Here is a 22,654-nt window from a genome sequence, read left to right on the forward strand (position 1 = left end):
CATTTCCAAAACAATCCCAGTACTCTCTCTCTGCTTCAAACAAACACACACATATATGTACATCCGGCCTCACATACACTCAGTGGTACCCATGTGCACACATTTCTTTATGAGAGCAAAGAAAAAAATGACTCAGAAAAAGTGAAAAGTTACGATCATAAAATACTTAGCTCCACAATACCACTAAATCTCAAGGCCTCCAAATCATCTTTAGCTACAATCTTCAAAAGCCATTAAAATAAGTTCAATATAGAATCAATTTGGTTTGTATTTGAAATTAGGAATCAGTGTAATGTGCTTAAATAATCTTGTCTTCAATGAATGTAATGTTAATTAGTATTGCTGCTAAAGTTGAAATTCATGGAAACTGAAAATTTTGAAAAGAAGATAAATGGCAAAGAATGAAAATCATCAAGGAAGAAAAAGAATTTTGCAAAGCATGTTTCATGAACTAATTCATGCAAAAGAAAAAGACATTATAGAAGCAAAGAAGTCACAAATAAAACACTGAAAATGATGTGTTTTGTATATATATCACAGAAGCTGTCAAGAGGAATGTTTGCTCACTTGGGTGTCGCATCTCAAACACGTTGGTCTTGATCATGTCTACAAGCTTGCGGATATTCTCGCCTGTCTTACAGCTGACATTGATAGTGCCGAAGAATGTTTGGCAGGCCGCACTTGTCTGGCTCCTTGTTGCCCAAAAAGAGCTTTTCCACCATGCCCACCATTGCCTCCTCAAAGTCAGGTGGAAAGTTGCGACGTGTTGCTTTGTCTCGAAGAACATCAACATGTGTGCCCACTATAATGACATAAGCACTTGGTGCTCGAGCCTGTAAGATTTGTGTATTTGTTATTCATCAAATATGCAAATCACAATTTTTTTTAAATTCAATGCACACTTTGTGATCATACCCACCTACCCACCATCCCACCATTACAGGAGTATCTGTGTACCAACAGTATCCACATCTAAATAAGGAGTCAGTCCCAAGCTCAGTAATATGTTCTTTTTGGATAAATTATTACTATTTACTATGTAAATTTCACCAGCTATAGAGAATATTTATAAGCCAATTTTCTTACTTTAATATGTACCATGGACATGTGAGGCTACTTATTTAGCAAAGGAGGACCACCCACCCACCCTCTACCTAATCCAAAAGAAGAGAAGGGAAAAAGGAGCTGGGAGACATAGCAATCTCTGCCCACCTAACACAGTCCTTGAGTACCAAAGAAACTGGACCCAAACAAACATAGTTACCTGTGGATTCTAGTAGAAGGGGTGTCAAGAGTCACTGTTTCATATCTCTTCTAAGAAATAAAAACCATCAAGAATTGTGCTAGCCTCTGCTAAACCAGTCTGGAGCAACAACAAAAAAACTGCATGGCTACCTGTCCCAGCATCAAGTACCACAGCTACAGTCCTTGTCCATCAAGAGATTAGCACAACATAAAAGGCCAAAAACCAGACAGGCAGGAAACAGACCTCTATCTCTGCTATGGGCCACACCATATAAATATTGTATCTATTAAAACTTCCACATAGCCATTGCTACATTCATTAACTCATTCAATATGGACAAAATCAAGGCAATTAAGCATTTTTGGGTTTTCTTGTACTAAATTCAAGCGATAGATGGTAACTGTATGGTACAAAGAGCTCATGTCATGAAAGTGTGTCACGAGGCAGAAACTAAAAAAAAAAAAAATTATTTACACAATAGAATATATACAAACATAAAGTGCCAAACAATGAAGTAGTTATTAGATAGTGTCTTGAACAGCATTCACAACATCATACCTGTATATTAATCAGCCACTGATGCAGTCCATCCACTCCACGCTCTCCGTCGATCAGATTCCACATAACCAAGTACAATGATCGGGGTGACAAGAAATACTGGTGCGTTGCATAATATTCACGCTGAAAAATTTATTATACAAAAGTACATAACTCAATTTGATCAAAAGACGTTTTCTAGTGAAAGATATTCCTTCATAGCAACAGTCTCAAAATTCAGAAGCAAATGCGCAACAATGATGAAGGCGACGACTGCCATTGTGCTCTTTTTCTCAAGATTAAGAAGCATCATACAACATACGTGTTCACCCCTAACCCCAACCCCCCAAAATAATAACTACGCTCATGACAAGTTTCACTTACCTGTCCACCAAAATCCCATGTTCTGAAAACAACAGAACCTTTGCTACCGCAATCAAATATAAGCTCATTTATGTCGATTCCAACTGTTGACAAAGTCGTCTGTCTGGATACATTTCTCTCGTCGCTAGATACTCTGTCACTCCAGTGCTGCATATATTAAAAAAGAAAGCCTTTCATATTCTGTATGTGCTTAAAGAGACAGTAAATTGGCTCCTACATAAAGCATGTTTTTTAATCTCATATTATTGCAGAGCAATAACTCTGAGTTTTGCAAGAGTATTGCAGCCAAACTCAATCTGATGGTTTGCACCATCAGTGTTGGCACTGCTGCAGAGTGCCTACTGTTTTCTCACAATCTTTGACCTCACTTTTCAAACCTCAGTTATATTACAGATGAAGTTTATGTAAACTCACAGTGGGTTTGATAAGAGCTTTGCCTTCTTTCCTCAGTCGCTGCAGCAATGAGGTCTTACCAATTTTATGGCAGCCAACTAACATCAGATTTAAGCTGTTGTAATAGGTTGACCTGTATCAATCAAACCAACAATGTGTACTTAGATTATGATAAAAAAAAAACCCCAAACAATCAGGAATCATCTTCAAGTCCAAAAAAAGCTTTCTTTCTTGGACAGTAAGATTTCACTTCTGAACAAATCAAAGTAAATTTGGATACCACAAAAAGAAAGTACCTCCTTTTGTTACTAAAATAACTACCAAAAAAAACCAATCATAGATAGCACAAACTATTTCTAAGATAAGGATCTTAACAGAAGTTTGAATGACTGTTTTGTCTACACATTAGAAGATTACAATGTCTGCTTTAGTGAGCAAGTTTCTGAGTTTTTAAAAAAAAAAGTTTGTAGAAATTCAATATTATGCTACCCTAATTTAACAATGCTACATAATACTATATGCAAAGGAATCATGAATGCTTACTCTTCTAACACAGACAGAAGGAAGCCAAGGATATCTTTGACTGGATAACGAGAATTATGCACAAAGTCCTGGATTGCCCCATCAAGGGGACAGAGTTCAAGATCCAGCTTCCATAGTTTTGTCAAAAGGCCAAGTTTTGGAGGCAGCTGAGACAGACATCCTTGATCAATACTATGAAATATCAGTTATTCAAACAACTCATAAACTAAATAATTGTGTAAAGTGAATGGCTTTCAGCCTGATCACTAACTTGGAGGTCTTTGGTTCAAAATGTAATACATGTACAGGAAAGTCACTCCCTCTAAGAGCAGGTATACTCAAATGTTTGACTTTAAAGATCTAGTGAGATAAAAGCTTTTTTTTAAAAATCATTGTCTAGATCTCAGTACAAGAGCTATTTCACTAAATATAGGTGAATAACAAATGTCATCATGCACAGAAAGAGGTCAAATTTGTCTCAACTTGTCAAGATTGTACACAGACATGTCTTATCAACAGATGGTCAAGAGGCTGAAGCTTTGAAGATGTAAGTGCATCCATGTTAAAGCCTGATATTTTCTATCCAGTGTGGGCCTGTATCTCATGAATGGAGGTGTATTCACCCAGATTTGGCGAAATACTATCTTACTGTGCTCTACCCAGAAATTGTTGCTCTGTTGAACACCATCTTTGTTACTACATGTATAGCTGATTGAGGGTCTGTGCAAGTGAGTCTATGGGAACATACGCACATTTATGTGCATATACATGTATGCAAGTTCCTCATACCCTTTATAAAGTAATTAAAATTTTAAAAAACACCACTCAAACTTAAAAGCAGAAAATAAAACTGACCTCACGCAGGTAGCGGTTTCCACGCAGTGAAAGGACCCTGAGATTAAGTTGTTCTCCTATGTCTGAAGTGAGATTGTGCAGCAAGTTCATGCTGAGATCTAGTTCTGACAGATTAGGGAAAAGTAGTCTGCTCTGTATAAACTCAGACTCTAGGCCAATGATCTGCATCATAAAAAAAAAAAGGGTTATATGAGAAAAAAATTCTTCAAATATGCAGACTGATTGCAGTCCAATTTAAAATCAGAAAGAGTGTTAATGCACACTCAAATCCATGACAGATTATCACTGATGGTACATACCTGATCCTATAATGCAGATGAAGAATTTACAAAAATTACAAAAAAACATCTGCTTATTATAACAATCTAAGGAATGAAAAGAAAAATGTCAGTTGAAAAGAAACAAGGGCGACTATCAAGCCTCCAGCATAGGGCCAAATCAAATGTGATATAAAGCAACCAAATTTCCAGGAAAGTTAACATTCGATCACCTACAGTTGGGTGTGGCTAGCTGAAAGTCTGTGGACGGGTCAGTGCAGAACTGATTTAAAGCTTTTTGTAGGCAGGATGAAAAGGTCAGTGGACATGCCAGCCTGTGGTGTAGTGGAGAGGGTAGCAATAAATATATCAGAGTTCTTTGATGCAGAGCGGTTGAGATTGGGCCAAAAAAGGCATGAAAAAGGTAGTTTTAACATAAACCAGAATGATCCCAAACCTCTTTTTTTTATCAGTATTAGAGCTGGTGGAGGTCCATCATCTGGGGATATTAAAGGTTCACTTTTATTTTGTACTATAGAGATTAAATTATAATTGTATTTTTATATATTTGTGGACTAGAAATGAAAAAAATAATGGTGGGTTGATTGAAACACTACAGTGGATATTGTACCACAGCTGTAGCTTCACAAGGGAGGTTCATGAGGTAAGTTTGTATTATAATTTCATAGCTAGTTAAAGCATTGTATATACTGCACTGTAAAAAATATACAATACCATTATATACAATAAATGATGGGGTTCTAATAATTTATTGTATTTAATGATATTGTATATTTTTTTACAGTGCTTTTCTTGATTGTAAGTGACTTTATTAGTGCATTATAATGCCATTGTACAAAAAGGTCTATGCTCACTACAGTCATTTAGAAACTGATAGAATTTCAATTCATTTAAGTGCCTAGGAACAATAGGAGTTTTTTTCTCCTTAATTGTGTGGATTTTCTCACAGGCAATGGACTTAACAATTTTCATAGATGTAACCTATTAAAACAACTGTAAGAGTTGGGGGCAGCTCTGCAGGGCAGCTTAGCACAAAATTGGAAACAAGGTGCCAGCATCTTTTATCAAAGTTAACTTCATGAAATTCATCTTATAAAATATGTTTGGAAGAGTCTCAAATATAATTTAGTTTCTGGTAGTGTGTTCACAATTCCAATTACACTAAGTACATCACAATGTGAAACCTTAAAATTAATGTATGCGGTCCATAATATCAAAACTATTCACAAAAACCAAAATCATAACCTACACTTTGTGTATCTGCATTGGCCATCTGTCCATCTGCAGCTCGAGTAAGGACAACTTTCACAAGCTTGTTGTGTGCCAGATTAAGCTTCTCCAGCCGCCCCAGTCTGGTGTGAGAACAGTGTGTGCACAACACTGCTGTAAGACTATTATAAGACTCTCTACTTGCATGAGATGGTGAGATACCTCGACTGCTTGGAGAGGAATTACCAGTGTTGATGGATGTGTTAAGTGGACTAAATGCTCCCCTGTAATTATTTTAAAAAGAAAGGAAAATGTAGATAACACTAAAGCATGTGTGACAAATGCTGCGAAAATTCATTTAAGAGGAACATAATGAAACTACTGATATCAGATTTGAAGTAGTTAGACAAAACATATTTCTGCAACATTTCTTCACGTAGAAAATGTAATAATGCCACAACGAAATGCTTAAGTGTTAAACTTCAGTACAGTCATGCATTGCATAACTAGATTTGGGTCAACAATGACCTGCATACATGATGGTGATTCCATAAGATTAGTGCTTTAGACAAAAATATAATAGTGAGAAAAAAAAAGAAGTTTATTATTTTTATATACTTACGACCTGGAAACTGCTAAGCAAGATGTCTCTTGCTGCACCTCCAAAGTATCACTCCATGGCTGTAAAGTTTTCAGACCACAACGAGACAAATTGAGTTCTGTCAAGCTGGCTGGCAAATCAACAATGGAAGGCACATTCTCCAACTGATTGTCAGATATATCCAACACCTCAAGGTTCTGAGCGTAGCATGGCAGAGAAGTAGGAAAGACAGTAAACTTATTCTTGCTAAGGACCAGCTGCTTGAGACCACCTTGTCCACCAGCACCTTTCCATGGATCTTTATCAACCACCTAAATGATGTAGTTAAATAAATATCAAATGGCTTTCTTTTCATTCTTATTCCCAGTTCATCTTTGCCAAAGACTTTTAAAATTTTTTTCTTTATTATTAAAGTTTATGACAAGTACAATAAGTTGAGTAAGATCTGGAACTGACAGAAGTATAACTGCATGACACATGATCATCAGAGTTTCAATCTACATTTCATTTTAAAGTTTAATTCTAAAGACTGAGATCAAGGATTCAGATACAGATAAACTGCTGGCAGAAAAATCTTTTTGGTAATTGCTAGAACAAGGTTTTGTTTATGAGCTTTTTTGTTGAGCTTCTGGTTTAAACATGAAGAAAAAGAGTAGAAAATACAAACTCTTGAGCTGATAATGTTGCAAAATCTTACATTTTATGGTCTTTTGTGTTTTGTCTTTATAAACTCTAAGCTGAAGCTGGCATCTTTAACCAAAAAAGAAAAAAATGCTACTAAACAAACAATCTTACACTTACAGTGTTATTAAGAATCTCAACATAGTCAATTCTTGACTTGGTGTGGTTCTGAATGTTTCTTTTAAAGGGTTCACTGAGACCTGACAGTTTACCATTTCATGAGAGGCTCAACAGTGGTAGACTGCCAGCAGTCCATTTTATACATGATCTTTGCTGAGGTGACATCTACTTTATTTTAAGCCTAGAAAATTAAGGACCCCCCTCTCTTACCTTGATGCTGTTGCTCCACCTGTTGACATGTATCACTTCATTACTGCTGACGTTGCCATGAGAAACCAGAATAATATCACCACTTTCACTGCTGAGGTCAAAAACACTCATACTCAGATCTGCATCAGAACTGCTCAGAGACCCTGAACACATTCTGTGAGGTCCAAGTGATGGAACTGCAGAGCATATGGAAGGTCTTTTTATGTGCTGTGACATTTTGCGCGAGATAGGTGTGGGTGGATCCCTGGATATATGGGGGAGTTCGCTCAGTTTATTTTGGGAAAGGATGAGAGTAACCAATGAAGGGGCCAACCACATCTCTGGAGGCAACTCGTTGATTGTGTTGTATGACAAGTCTAGAAACTTTAAGCCTGATAGTCTGAACAGATAGGCTGGAATAGAAGATAGCTTATTCTGAGAAAGACGGATTTCTTCCAGAGATGAGCTAAGAGGTGCTGTAAAGAAGTTGTCCTCCTCCTCCCGAATTTCTCTAATTTGATTGCTTGAAGCATCAATCACAACAACCGATGGCAGCATGAAGAGACTCACAGGGAATGACTGGAAGGCATTATGGGAGATGTCAATTTTTGTGATGGCACACAGTGCTGCAGCTGGCTGCAAATGCTTTAAAGCTGGATTGAGACGTCTGCTGGCATGGGCCAGACATGTAAGATCCACATCATGCAGGGAGCTGAGCCCTTGCCAATGGACAGCAATAGGAGAGACTGGAGACTTGAGCCGCATCTCTGGCTCACTGGATGAAATGTGCTCTGGACTCTCAGGACCACTGATTCCACTCTGTCCTGTCAGTCTCCTCATTTCTGCCTTGTTGATTGCATGCACTGGATCCCGGCTTGCTTTGAACTGCAGCAGAAGATTCACAACATTGTGATCTTGTGACAAGAAGGCTCCCATCAAGACTTTGTTATCAATGTCCTCAGCTCTGTGCTGCAGTAGCAACTCCATGTTCTCAAGGTCAAGATGCTGATATGTGTACATAATTGGGGTGAAGGTCAACTCATTGCAGACTGCAGGCTGCTGAGGGTCAGCTCCACTACAAAGCAGTAAGTGGACAACATCAGGATGATGCATCTTGATAGCATAGTGCAGAGGTGCAAGACCTTCACTGGATGCAACATTCAGAACTGTAATAAAACAAACAGTTGTGCAAGAGAACCAATAAGGTGATAAGTCTGTCCTATTTTTATTTTTTAAAAAGTTTCTGGCTATTCACTTCCATAAAGTATCAAGGATTTTTTTATGTCCCTAAATTTTTCATCTAAACATTTAAATGTGTACATGTGTATAAAATTATAAACATTTTTAAATGCTTTAAGCAAAACAGACCTACTATATATATGTGTTAGTTTATTTCTTATTACTCCTCAATGAGCATAGGGCTGCAGGCCTACTATGTTACTATGTAAGAAAAACTGAATATCAAGATAAAACAGATTACACAGAGACTATCTGAACATTTAATAAGGAAAAAACCCACTAACACTTGCTCACATCAGATAGCTGATATTAGTCACCGGATAAACTATTTAAATGCTTTCAGAAAAAAGTAGATCATTGTCACTTTTAGCATTAGCACTTAAAAAAATATTTCATAGCAAATTAAGCTTTTACCTGCTGGATGCACAAACACACGTCCATCTCTTTCTTCTATCGAAGACAGGTTCTCACCACTGGTGGCTGCGGAATCTTGGTTCAGCAGATGGTTCACACCTGACTCCCGTAGTGTGTGAGTGCTGCAAGTTGGATATGAATCCCTTGATTCAGACTCTGAGACCCAAGATGGCTGGCGACTGCATGGTAAAGAACTTGCTTTATCAATGACATCCTCATTCTGCTTTGGAAAAGTATCATTGCCAGTGCTGTTACTCACAACTTCTACTGTGAAATCCAGTAGTGCTTTCACATTTTCAATAAGGCCATGCTCGCAGGCAATGTGCAAAGCCATTTTTCCAGAAGAATCCTGAGCATTGATGTCAAATCCTAAAGTGCATAAAAAACCAGCCATATATAACACAAAAATTAAGGTCTAGGTGCAGTTCTGGGGTGTGGCATATAACTTAAAGCCTGTAGTACTCACTATGAATTCAACTAGGAATGACTTGCTCTTGTTTTGCTCTTAGTGCACTTGTTTGGTAGTTTCCTATGATGTTTTAAATTCATGAATATTATGAAAACTAAATTATAAAATGCAACTTTACTGGTGAACCAAATCTTCCACAAAAAGTGTATGCTAAGCACACATAAGCCAAAGGTGACATCAACACTGTTCTAACAGGAAGGGGTGAAAATGGTGCTAAAATGAAATGTTCCTAAGCAGTAATGCAACACCAGCGAATCACGCCTAGACTATGTGATGATTTTAAGAGGGCCTTTTCAGGAGTCCCGAGAGGTGGTGGTGAGCTATTCACAGACAGCACTGAACAACATGTTCAGTCTTGATGGTCTCAAATGATAGGACACCATGATAACCAGTTATTAAGGCTAACAGCTCTGTACAGCAGCACCATCATTGCAGAATGTCTAAGAAAAGACATGAGAAAAGCAACACCTCAACATCAGCTAGCAGACCATCTGCTACCTGCATCAGTATAATCTGATCAACTGAGCTGCTTTTGTCCATGTTCCACTGACAAAGGCACTCCACCAAATGACCAACTTCTTATAGCATTGACAAATTTAGAAATTTGACTGGCCATCACGTTTACTTGAATTAGCTCCCACTGAGCAGGTCTGAGATATCCTGGGATGCCACATTCAGGTCAACCCCCCCAGAGGCAGCAAACACAGTCCAGCTGTTCCAGCTCCTGTAGCAGGAGTGCCTGACCATCCCTCAAGTGACTCTAGTGATGCTTGTTCAGTCTATAGGCACAAGATGAACTGAATGTGAGGCAGAAAAGGCAGCCAAACAAGATTTTGACTGTCAAAGTGCACTGCAAGTTCCTGAAACTTTTTGATTTTGGGGGTGGAGTTGTTTGGTTGCCGATATGATGAAATGGAATTAGTTCACAAAACTCCTTTCACAGTCTGCTGTCAAATGATGAAATTCAAAGATATCATCTGCACTTGTTGTGGTTGGCTTCAATGAGTTTTGATCTATCTTGCCCTTAATGTTTTGCAAGTAGTATGGATGGTTATGCAGAATCTTTTATCTGGTTCTTACCTGCTTTATAGTAATGTTCTGATGCTTTATGCTGGAATGTCTGTTGAAGCATGTCAGGGTAGGAATGATTCAGCAGGCACTTAAGTATTTCCACATTTCTGTTAGCAGCTGCTATGTGGAGAGGAAGGCGGTGTTCAACTGATCTTGCCATGGCTAGATCAGGGTATTCCTGCAGAGAAGATACAAAAAAAGAAAAGAAAAGAAAAGAACTGTAACTGACTGCCTGATAGTGATACGATTACAGATTGCAAATGTTGCAAAGAAATACACAGATTCAAGATCTGAATGTCATAAGAATAATCATGAGTTGTATTTAGCTTTAGCACACCCTTTCACAAGAGACCGACACTATAAGGGGTGCAAAAAATAAAACTTTTTACTATAAATTGTCTGCATGATACTTGGCAGATGACCCGACCATAACAGTTTAAAGGCTACAACAGCTCTTTAACCAAATGAAATCTTGGCCTGGACAATAAGGGGACAGCAGTCCTGAACGAAAGCTAGAATGCTTTTGCCCCTAAGACCAGTGCTGACCTCAGACAACCATTAAAAAAAAAACACATTCCATGTGGGTTCAGCAGTCTTTTCATTTGGTTTTTCCCGCTCTTACAACTGACTTCAAGGAATTACAATGTGCGAACTTGTCTTCTTGTGACGGCTGAAATTAACAGAAGAACAACATAGCTGTACACCGCCAGAGGTGAAAGAGAGAGAAGAATTCTTATAAATTTTTCATCTACTACTGGAAAAGTTTTTCATAGAAAACCAAGATGCTAGCATTTTGTTCAAACTGCCTTCAAGTGAAGTCTCCAGCTAATGCTCATCCCCTCTGCATGTTGAACAGCTCATGTTCTTCCCTGAGGAGCTGTGACATTTGCCCAGGTTGGACAGAATTTCAATGAGTGTGGGTGTGTAAAGATGAACTGCTGAATGTGAGGCCGGGCTTGTTTTTGCAGTCGAAAGGTAAGCAAAGTTTTTCTATCTCTACTTCGGGTTATATGTGAACCTCTAAGCCTCTAAGCCTTGCAGCCACCCTCAGAAATTTTCACTGGTGACAGCCTTGTCACCCTGTTTGTATTTCCTCTTCCCTCATATCTCCGGGGTGGCGTGGTTTCTCCAGCAGGTGTGGAGAGGCCTAGTGGATTAATACAGTTGTGAGCTCACCAAGCGGTTTGGCTAGGCAGGCTGCATTTTTCATCCTCCTATGGTTGGGTTGTAAACGAAGAAACAAGAATGTGTTTTCTCACCATCAAAAGGAGCTGTACAATAGGCAGGTGTCCAGCATCACATGCAAAGTGGATAGGTGACAGGCCAGATCCTCGCTGGCAGACTGGTGCTGCCCCATTCTTCAATAAAAGCTGCACAAGTTCTAGGCTGCCTACTCTGCTAGCACTGAAACACGGAATGATCCTGGGCACCATTTCAACTGATAAAACTGCACTGTACAAACACACATTTCTACCTCTGTTTCTAATTTTGGAATTATTATGTAAATAGTTTCTATTTGGCTGACATTAAGACAGCAGATTATGAGTATTTTTAAGCAGCTAGCTTAATACAGTCAAATCACTAAGCAAATGCATGTATGCCTGAAACTGCAAAAATACATTGATTCGTTTACCTACCCATACAAATGCATGTGCACACACAAACACTCACATACACACCTGCAGAGAGGTGGAAGATCATGATCTGGGATTGTATTCAAGACCTGCATTTTGTTGGTGCCACATTCGTCCAGGATTTTCTTGACATCATTTAGGTTGCCACTGCTACATGCCCTGCATAAACCTGTACAAAGAAGTTAATTCTTTTAAGTAGTAAACGAGAGAATAAAGTTAATTCTTTTGAAGTAGTAGTGGAAAGAATAGTGACTGCCTACTAAAAAGTAAATGTATACAAAACCAAATAAATCAAGTGTGCCAAATGATATAGAATCTTAAAATAATAAGTACTTTCTCTCCATCCTTTTAAGATTTTGCTTCATTTGGTGAAGACAAACAAGACAGCTGATGTTTTCTTTGACAAATATGTTGTTTCTAATGACAGTGTATTTGTGGATGACTTGGTACTGATTTTTAAACAATAAAAAGTCTTCTGAGATCATCTAATATAAATCTGAAAAAAGCATCCAGGAGACTTACTTGCTGAATATTTTTTGATATGGTCTGCTCTTTTTTCTGAAAAATATTTATTAAAGGCAATTAAATCTCAAAATTATTATATTTTACATTAAGTTTTTCATCACCTAATTAGAATTACCATTAAAAGGTATAAAAATTGATGTCTTATTACTTGTTAAATAAAGAACATAAAGAAATAAATTTACACATGTGCATCAAGTATACATCTGTGTGGGCACACATTCACACACACATGCACCTGCACATACATAGACTTGACAACCACTAAGAAAGCAAGAAAATGAAAGTATACAAAATTAAAGAAGAGTATTCTACTTTATTTTAAATTAATGCATTAACAAAACTTGAAAGCTTTTAAAAACAAGATATCTTTAAAAAAGTAACATATGCTTCAAAGGCAAGCTCAAAACCTTGCTCAGCTGTAAGCAAGGCATAAGCATTCACGTTGCTGATTTCCCGTGCAAGTGAAAGTGGTGTTTGTCCTGACTCATCAGTTGATGTAAGACTGGCCCCAAACTGCAAAAGCAGTCGTACAGCTTCTTGCTTGCAATCAAGAACAGCCAGATGCAGTGGTGTCTACACACAACCACACAAATAAAGTCATTTGGATAAAAATGTTAACTAATGATGACTGTAAATGCACAGAGTGCTATCAATGCTGCTTCGCATTACAAAAAATATATGACATAATTTATAAAAATTGTACTCTTGCAGTCATACAGAATGATATATCATGAATTTAAGGTGTTATTTACTTTTTCTATTTTTTAGGGAGGTGGGTAGGTAGGTAGGTTAGAGAAAAAGTAGCCTTTTGACTTTCGCTTGGTTGATTGATTTTGGTCAAAACAATGAAGAATGGTTTATGGTATAAATTCTGGTTATTTTGTGCTAAGATATGATGGTAACATTTACAAACCTACTTCTTTACATGCTGCTGACAACATGCTTAGTATAGGCTCAGTGGGTGTAAGTGTGCCTATATGTATGTTCACAAATGTCTTCATAAACTTCTATAGACTGTTACAAAGAATGAAAACATAATCTAAAAGCCTCTGGACAGCCCTTACCATGTTCTGACATCTAGCCCCTGCAGCAATATCAGGATCAGCTGCACAGACATTTAAATAAGACTCAAATTAAAAGAAGAAAAAATAACACCTTTAGATGGACATTTACGTCACCATTCAACAAAGCTTAATTATTGCATTATAATATTAATTTTAATCATTATAATATATAATTAATTATTATAGGCAACCACATGACAGAATATTAAACATAACTGCTGACTGGTCAAATGACTTGTCAAGTGTCATTCTAATCAACCACTGCACATTTATAAGGCCTAGTTTGCACACATGTGCCTGCATGCATGCACACCCAACCATCCCCCCCCCCCTCACAAATACATAGGTGCACACATACATGTTCTCTCACATAACTAAACAAAATTTCATCTAGAGATGTCATCAAATAACAAAATCACATTGTGTAGCAATGTTTTTTTTTTTAAGTTTTACGGGTTAACCATTGTATATAGAATTTAGACATTATATGAGAAATCTGCTTTTTTTTTTCTTAGGTAAAGAGTGCTAATACACATGCTGCAACCAAAAAAAGGAGAGCTGTCTTTTAATTTCAATTGTAAGTTCTTTAGTACTGGCAGAGCTTTGTTTAAGATCTTCACCTCCATGTTCCAGCAGAAGCTTAAGACACTTAAGACTGTTGTTAGAAACTGCAGTGTAAGTGGCTGTGCGGCCACAGGAATCACAGGAGTTGATGTTGTCAATTTCATCTCCATCCAACAGACATTCCAAGAAATCCACATTGTCATAAAGTACTGCCTGCTGTACCATCTGCCCACGCCAGCCATCACAGATTACGCCATCACCCATTACTTGATCAGGTGAGTGTTATCCTGAAGATAGTTACAAACTAAAATTGCTGAGTTTTCCATACACTTAATTTTTGTTGTTATTAATACCATTAAGCTAATGATTAGGTTCTTATACATCAAGCATATACTGTTATAGTATGTATTTATACTAAAGCCATTATCTCCTTATTCCTCTCCAAACTATATCAGACAGATTATTAATAATGATTATGATCAGAAGAAATAAAGTCCAAAATGACTTTCTAGAATAATGGTGGGCTGGGGAGGGAAGTGGTCAAAATCTAAATAACCTCTGTTTATTAATTTACTAATTTATTAGTAGGGTTTGCCTACTTTATTAGTGCAAAATTACAGCTAGAGAATTTGTAAGGTTATTAAAGAAAAATTTAGAGAACGTTAATTTAAGTAATTTGAGTCTTCATCTTGGGCAGTATACTTAATTTGGTGCCTTCCATAACTACATATCTTCTCGTGACTCATCAAAGTATCATTTGCCTATAGTTTTTGCTTATCATTTTATTGCTCGTTGATGTTTCTCGCGTAAGCGTCTTCTTACATTCTCTTTCCCTTCTTCTACATGCCACATCTGAACCTTTTAAGCTGTTTATTCATGTAAATGTCCACAGGCAGTGTGATTTATCATATCTGCAGTCTAAATTATAAATAAAATAGTTTCACATACTGTTTACAGCGGAAGTACGGTGTCCATTTTATTTCCGATGATTGCCTCCCGTGCTAATCCCGGGACGTACTTCGTGATTTAAACAGTCCTACATTTTCTCTATTAAATCTTCCTAAGGTCTTTCGTTATAAGTTCTGTGCTTCCCTAAATAGCTACATCGTGTGATGCATACACAGACTGAATCGCTCTCAGTGTCCATGTACTTTCACATTCAATGTGTAGGGTTTTTTCCCGGAGGGTAGGGGAGACATATATCATAATGGGCCTTTCCGTTCGGAAAGCACGTCAACCTATAAAATAGATTCTATGTTATATAGCGCAGTGGTTCTCCAAGTATTATTTGGACCTCAGACCACTTTATCAAACTTTAAAAAAAAAACAAAATCGGAGAACCACCAAGGCCTAAAATCACTTTAAACCGTTAATTTCAAATTTGTTTCATTACAATTCAAAACAAAATTTATAAATGTACTAATTGTGTGACAGTAGTCTATATAGCAAGAAGTTTACATAAAATTACATACTTAATCGCAAAGTTCTTAATTAAAATGTTGATGCGATGAATGTAGTTTTTTTTCTATGAGATATTAAGATGATAAATCTGGATCAATGTTAGAGAGTTTCAATCTCATATGAGATATGTCGATCAGATTCGTATATGTGTTTAACTGCCTGATGTTCAAGAAAATGGAACAGAACATATTGTTACAATTTTTAATGAATATGTTTTTATAAAACTAAAGAATTCGAGAATGCCATACTGATAGTCGTTCTCGTATTATCAGGAATACATGAAATATGATTGTGTGTCATTTGTGATGGGACGTATCGCAAGGTGACAGCCAGTGGGTCAATCTGAATGACGCTTTGTATTAACCATCCATCTCCTGCTGCTAAGTCCACAAAATGCACATTTTCATTTGATATTTTTGTCAAATACGCAGCAACCATCGACGTCCACTGAAACATAATTTAAGCCATAATAATAATTGTCTTTCATTTTTTAAAAGATGACAAAATGTATTGTAAAATAAGAAATTATTATTTACACTTTGGGGAGGAATTTGTAACAGCCGATAGCGTCTTGGTAAAATCCATCTTTTCGTAAACAGTTTTGAAGGTGAACTAGTCATTAGAATTGTCCCTAATTGTTTTCTTTTTCTACGTTGAATTTGACCAGTCTTAACACTAAAAGCAACCAAATTCAACAGCAAACTCCAAAAATACATAACTCACGCAGTTGACCTATTTACAGAAGCGAAAACGGTGTTCTTTGTTATGTATACGCCGCATACGGCGTTTGTTGATTGTTGTGTTAGAACATTAATGTTAGATGGGATATCAAGGGCACATGAGTAAATGAGACACCATTTCATATGCCCAAATACTGCCGAGTACATAAAGAAACTGATAATTACACTCTACCAAGGAAAGTTCACGATGTGTATTTGTTTCACCTAACGTAGCTGACTGAATTCGTTGTTCTTCGACCTGTGGACAATAATTTTGATTGCCTTTCGTCGTCAACTTGGATTCTTCACTCTATTTTTAAAAAAATAAAATACGAGTTTTAGCTGCAGCGTTTATTATGTCCAGCAGTTCTCCAGCTCCTCAGCCAGGCCCCTCGGGAAATCGAGGAACGTCTGTTGCCAGTTCGAGTCAAAATCGTGCGAGACCAAGCACACCTTCGCTTGAAAAAGATACGAAAACCCCACCAAAAATGACGAAAAACTTGAGTACTAGTGCTAGAAGGTAAGCTACAAAGTAAACGTGTTTTCTGTATCAATCTGAATTCATTATAACTTTGCTGCAAACATATCTAGCACATGCAGGTCGCCGAAAGATCTAGATCACACAATAAAAAGCACGCCTAGGCTAATGCTAGTGTTTACGAAGAATAGCTAATTTGCATACTTAATACTTTCGCATGTATTTTCAGAGGGAGTGAGAGAGATACTAAGCACAAATCTTGCCCCTGCAGTAGTTACTTGTAAAGTCAAAGATCTTGGTAAAATTCAAAGTCACTGTTATAGTGATATTATCAAGGATTAGACTGTTCCATAATCCGTCGTAGTAGTTTTAGGTAAACGCCATATTGTTTCTTTCATTATATTGGCTTTACTGTGAGATAAGTGATGGAAAGTACATCAGAATGTTGATTTCGCGACTTGTTAAGATTTTGTGGTAAATCGTTTTGATGTTGCAGACTTCAGAGAGAACTCGCAGAGATAACCTTAGAACCACCACCAAACTGCAGGTATTTCCTGCTATATTTAAATTGAAGAGTATTATCACCAGTTAAGACCCTAAGGTTGTGAAATTTCAAATACAGTATCAAAGAAAAGCAAATTCAGAATAAATAGCAGTGTCAGAACAGGAAGTTCCAGATATTTTAATCAGCATACTCATCTTTATTTATCATCTCACTCTGAAAATCCTCAGCTATTTTTTCTTATTAATTTCAAAATGGAGAACTTTGCAAATACAGTTGTAGTTTCATGTATATATCAATCTGCTTTCAGTGCTGGTCCTAAAGGTGACAACTTGTATGAATGGGTGTCAACAATACTTGGTCCAAAAGGTTCAGTGTATGAAGGAGGTGTCTTCTTCTTGGACATACATTTTTCACCAGATTACCCATTTAAACCTCCTAAGGTACTGTTGACCCATCAGTTATGATTTTTTAAAATCCACTTGTAATAGTCTTTTTAGCATCACTGAAATGTTTTCTTTAAACAAAGACGTACTTGTGCATACATATTTCAGTGCTCTGTTGTGTCGTAACGTAATGATACCTAGATTTAAAAAGTGAAATTTTTGCACTGAAGTATTTGATGGTGAGATAATGTCTGTAATAGTCACAGTGAAAGATTGCTAACTGTGTGTAAAATATAGCCTTACTTGCTGGCCATACATTTTATGTGGGTAGAATCTGAATGAATTTTTTTTTTTATGATGATTTTTTTTTCCAGTAGAAGGATACTTCTTCATTGGTAGTAAAAAATTAAAACATGCATAGTACAAACAAACAGTGCAGCACAGAAAATTGCACTTGTAAAGACACTTTTACTGCTGCTTTATATCTTAAATGCCTTGTACCTCTTTCAGTCTTTTTTTTTTTTTAAGTATTAAGTAATCTGCTATTTAATGAAATTATGTTTATATTTTAATAAAATTATCCTTCTGCTGCTGACAGGTTGTGTTCCGAACACGTATTTATCACTGCAACATTAACAGTCAGGGTGTGATTTGCCTGGATATTTTGAAAGACAATTGGAGTCCAGCACTGACCATATCCAAAGTGCTGCTGTCCGTCTGTTCTCTGCTGACTGACTGCAACCCTCATGATCCTCTTGTGGGCAGCATTGCTCAGCAGTATACTAGCAACAGGGAGGAGCATGATCGCATCGCTAGACAGTGGACCAAGAGATATGCCACATAAGATGGCGTAATTAAGATATTTAACATTATTGGAGTGAGTTTGCATGTATGCATGTGTTTGTGATTGAGGGTGTGATAAGATGATATTCTGCACCTCTTTGAGAACATTTTCTGTCTTGAAGCATTTCAAAGCAAAAGTTTCTGATTTGTTTAGTTTCTGTGCAATCACAGTTTGTGCAGTGACAACTGATCTAGCATTTAAAAAAAAATAGATTTCTTAAAGAATGCACTTATCTTAGTGTAATTTCGGTACTGTTTATTACGTGAAAAGAAAGCAGTCGAGATGTCTTGTTTGTTACCTATAACAGTTATCAGAAACGTGATCCCAGCAATTGACCACTTCTCATGCATGCACACTCGTGTTCTTAACTGCCTAATCTTTGTGATAGCACAGGAAGGATACTGTCTGCTTCACCTACAAACCCACTACCCACCCTCCAGGTGTTTTATATGTTTGCTTCTGTTTGTACGATGGGATTTTCACATTGACAGAGGTTTACCAGAATCTTAACAATTTTGTTTCAAGTTTGAAATAAGTGTTAAAAACCTTTTTTTTTAATATACTAGTTTTAAAATATTTTAAAGAAAGCATCTTAATTTTAGAAGTTGCTTAGCTGCCAGTAGTGGCCACAAAATCAAATGGGAAATAACATTATTCATTATTAAAACTTCTAAATAGGTGAAATGGTTTTAAAAGAGCTTTCTTTAGTTTATGAAGGTTCAGATATAAACCTAAAAGAAATTGTAGAAATTTTGCCTTTAAGTGATTGTTAACTCAAAGTGATGGTATGTGTGTAAGAAGAGAGATGTACCATGCAAATGTGTGTACCACAGTCATAGATAGGTATTTGTGCATTGCCGAGGCTGGAAGTAGGTGTGAATTTATTCTCAGAAGTGCCTAAATGTTTGCAAGAGGAAGAATGCTTGTCTTTCAAGGGTCATACTAAGAAAGGGCGACCCAAAGTGACAATTCATATGATGAAAGACTGACAAAGAAAACAGCTGTTGTGAATTTATTTGAGAATTTTTTCATTTTACAGGTTAATGTGTGAACACAGTTATGAATGTTTTTTAGTTACACTATGGTGGATAGCTTTTTTTCAAAATGTTGAAGAAAATTCCAGTGCAGGGTATGAGTGCTTTTTTTTTTCTTTTCTGGGTGTGTGAAATAGTTGACAGGTGATCAACTACTGCAGCCTACTTTGTGATCCCTGCATAAATTTGAATCTTTGTCTTCATTGCAAATTACTTAGTTACTTTAAAAAGGCAGAGTGATAGCCTTTGAGTACATTTTTTACTTTTCTCATTGCTTATTCAGATATTTCAAGAGTCTGTCCTTTTTTGTACTGGAAAAGAAGACTGTCATGTCATAAGGAAGTATTATAAATTTAATTTTTCCATTTCTTTAACTAAGTGATCTGTCAGAATGTTCTAGTACATCTATTGAAGCCACTGTAAGGTGTACACTTGTTTCATTTAAAAGTATTTGTAAATAATGACAAGAAAATATCATTTAACATTTTTTACATTATTTGTAAACATCCGAAAGCTGAGACCCCCCCCACCACTTTGCTGAAGTTGATAGAAAAACTTTTGCATAATTTCTCAGTTTTATTTATTTGGTGTTGTAGTTTTTTTGAAAGACAAAAATTAGAGCTATTGCTGGCAGTATTTATAAGATGAAGTGTAATGTGGAAGGGAACATCTCAGTTTGTTTCTTAGCATTCCTTTAATATCTTACCATGTGATACAGCAGTATGGGAATTTTGCATGACTAATGTAAAACCTACCTCAGTCCAAATTTCTGTTGTCCACAAGTGTTCTTTGCATAGAGAAAGGAAAGAGTATTCCATGCTGTAATTAGTTTGGACTATACCTGTCACTATTGCCCATTGTGTCAATTTTGTCAGCTGTCATTTGAACTTAATATCGCATACAAGTCAGCATAAGTGACATAGTCAAAGTTTATGGTATAAGCACACGATATATTCAGTTTATAATTTTTTTTTTTTATGATGGCAGTAATTTTCTCATTCATGTTCTTATTTGATTTGGATCTCAGTGCTGTTAATTTCAGTTACTCTGTTGCTTGTAGATCTTCCAGTCTTTTTAAGTAATGCTGAATGGCCCCACCATCTTTTGAGATTTACAGAACACGTTTTTTTAACACCATATCCAGGGCTTCTGCTAAGGATAAATTCTTTGGGGTCCCAGGGACCCCTTCTTCAGATTTTTAAGGGGTCCCTATTCTTCGCCCAAATTTGAAGGGGACCCCATTGACGAAAATTGAAGGGGTCCTCCGAACTTTTAATGCGTACTGTACGCAATTTTTTTTGCGTAAGCAGAAGCCCTGCCATATCCATTAACACCTTAGACCTAGAAATAACCATAACTGAATATGACCTAAACTCTGCCTGTAGCATCCTTTGGTTAAAAAGTAAATCAATAAAGAAAAGATAGTTGAAAAACTGAATATTGATACCATTGTCAGCAAGAATTTTGTAAATCTGTATTACTATATTCTGATTGAATTGGCAACCAAAAACTTTGTAACTTAAATTAGTTTTCCGGTTCGTATACTTTTGTGCAGAAATGTAACTGCTATTCTGTTACAGTTCTTAACAGATCTCTTAGATTTTTTATGTGAATTCAATAGGATTTTGGTTGTGTATCAATTTTTTTTAATGGTTCTGTCAGAATCCTTTTATAGTGTAGTATTGACTACACTGACAGTAATATCCATGATAAACATGACCGCCTTTACTTTGGAATATCAATCTACAGGCTGGTGTTCTTAAATTGTTTCAGTGGGCCAGTTTAAAATTTTTTTGTTTCCAAGAGGAACATTGAAATGGTGTGGCAGAAGACTTTGAAAACAGGATTTCATGTAGCTTATGGATAAGAAGAGTAAAGAACTTCCATATCATTTGACAAAGGGCTTAAGCTTTAATTTTGCTTCTCTTTCTGCCAGTCAGCCAAAAATCCAAATAACTAATTAGACAACTACTTTCATTAATAAGGCCTCATTCTAAAACTAATTGAAAACTGGAACTTTTTCATTTTGACGATAGTTATGCACCTATTCTTTTGAGCAAATGTTCATGTGATGTAACTGCTAATTGTCCACATCTTTGATGCTGCCATTTAGATATCATTTTATGTATTGTAACTTTGTTAACATTCATTTTGTGTGATTAAAAGTGTATGCTTTTCACTATAAGATTTATTATGTCACTTATTGCACGGATAATAGATCTAATTAATCCAGCTTTTGGATCATCATGGTCTGCTTGTCTCCTGCTCTTTTCAGATAGACCACCAGGTTCTCTGGTTCTCTGAGAAACTCAAAGCAGCCAAACAAAAATGGCAGTTAGCAGAACAAGAGTGGAGGAAGTCTGGTCTTAAGATTCATAGATTCACAGATCTTTAGAGAGAACAGAGGTCAAGAGTGTCGCCTTCAGTGCTAAGACTAAATATTTTCAAGATCACATTCTGCAGGTGTCCTTTCTCTAGGAACTGTTCTCACTTATAGACATTCTTCTTGTCTCCACTTGGTCTTCATTTCTTTCCATCAACCATGACCCCAATCAACCCTGATGAAATCAGTAGCGTGAAGTCTGAGCTGGAAACTGCTACTTTTATCCCATCTCTCTTCCCCACCTTTTCTGGATCACTCTTGACATACTTTCAGCCAAACACAATGGATTACATGCAACAACACCATAAAAAGTGAGCTAGATTTGCTGTCCATGGTTCTTACCGGGTGTTAGCTTTTCTAGCCATTACTGACTACACCTTGTTCACTGATCATTGTCTCAAAATGCCTCAGGACAGCCATTAATCATCCACTCCCAAAGAAGTTTGGCATCGATGTTAATGGGCTTTAAAACTACCATCCTATTTCTCACCTAATCTCACCTTTTTCTTCTCCTAGCTGTTAGATCATGTAATCCTTGACCAGCTTAGTGAACACCTTACCATTGTTTTGGCAACCATCCCCATTATAGAACAGACAGCTCTCCCCTGTCTGGCTTGACCTACATGCCACTGACAGCAGTCAAGTTTCAGTGCTTGTCTTTATCTGCTGTGATTGATACACTTTGGCTTGACATTCCTGACACCATGCTTTACATGTTCTGCTAGCCAGCAAGCCTATGCTTGGAAAACTCTCCTTTTACGACTCTGCCAGGCTGTCTAAAAATAGTTTCAGTGAGACACCACATTCAAACGACTTTCAAACACTTCCCAGTCCTTGAACTGTCTCATGGGA

General features: G+C 36.8%; 2 protein-coding genes across 3 annotated transcripts in view; one reads left to right on the forward strand and one right to left on the reverse strand.

Moving 5' to 3' along the window:
• The window catches only part of LOC112572602 (leucine-rich repeat serine/threonine-protein kinase 1-like), a 32,578-nt gene extending 17,411 nt beyond the window's left edge, over positions 1–15,167 (reverse strand). Inside the window, 19 exon segments of the mRNA XM_025252386.1 lie at positions 568–703; positions 705–833; positions 1,805–1,927; positions 2,168–2,314; positions 2,582–2,693; positions 3,104–3,249; positions 3,938–4,099; positions 5,465–5,708; positions 6,047–6,336; positions 7,037–8,181; positions 8,669–9,037; positions 10,218–10,386; positions 11,468–11,612; positions 11,888–12,011; positions 12,365–12,400; positions 12,775–12,940; positions 13,432–13,472; positions 14,052–14,282; positions 14,944–15,167. Coding sequence (XP_025108171.1) covers positions 568–703; positions 705–833; positions 1,805–1,927; positions 2,168–2,314; positions 2,582–2,693; positions 3,104–3,249; positions 3,938–4,099; positions 5,465–5,708; positions 6,047–6,336; positions 7,037–8,181; positions 8,669–9,037; positions 10,218–10,386; positions 11,468–11,612; positions 11,888–12,011; positions 12,365–12,400; positions 12,775–12,940; positions 13,432–13,472; positions 14,052–14,259 — 3,892 coding nt within the window. The 5' untranslated portion in view covers positions 14,260–14,282; positions 14,944–15,167.
• A 1,008-nt stretch (positions 15,168–16,175) lies between these two features.
• Positions 16,176–21,604, forward strand: LOC112567242 (ubiquitin-conjugating enzyme E2 E1-like). 2 transcript variants are annotated; one of them, XM_025243868.1, is made up of 4 exons: positions 16,177–16,695; positions 17,150–17,200; positions 17,466–17,598; positions 18,140–21,604. In XM_025243868.1, exons 1-4 carry the CDS (start codon positions 16,532–16,534, stop codon positions 18,383–18,385), a joined length of 594 nt encoding a protein of 197 aa, XP_025099653.1. In that variant the 5' UTR covers positions 16,177–16,531; the 3' UTR covers positions 18,386–21,604. The 2 variants fall into 2 exon arrangements, with proteins under 2 accessions (XP_025099659.1, XP_025099653.1); XM_025243874.1 differs by lacking the exon at positions 17,150–17,200 and having other exon boundaries at positions 16,176–16,695.
• Positions 21,605–22,654: the final 1,050 nt, after the last annotated feature.

Source organism: Pomacea canaliculata, linkage group LG1 (genome assembly GCF_003073045.1).
Source record: "Pomacea canaliculata isolate SZHN2017 linkage group LG1, ASM307304v1, whole genome shotgun sequence".
In the NCBI taxonomy this organism is placed as follows: Eukaryota; Metazoa; Mollusca; class Gastropoda; order Architaenioglossa; family Ampullariidae; genus Pomacea; species Pomacea canaliculata.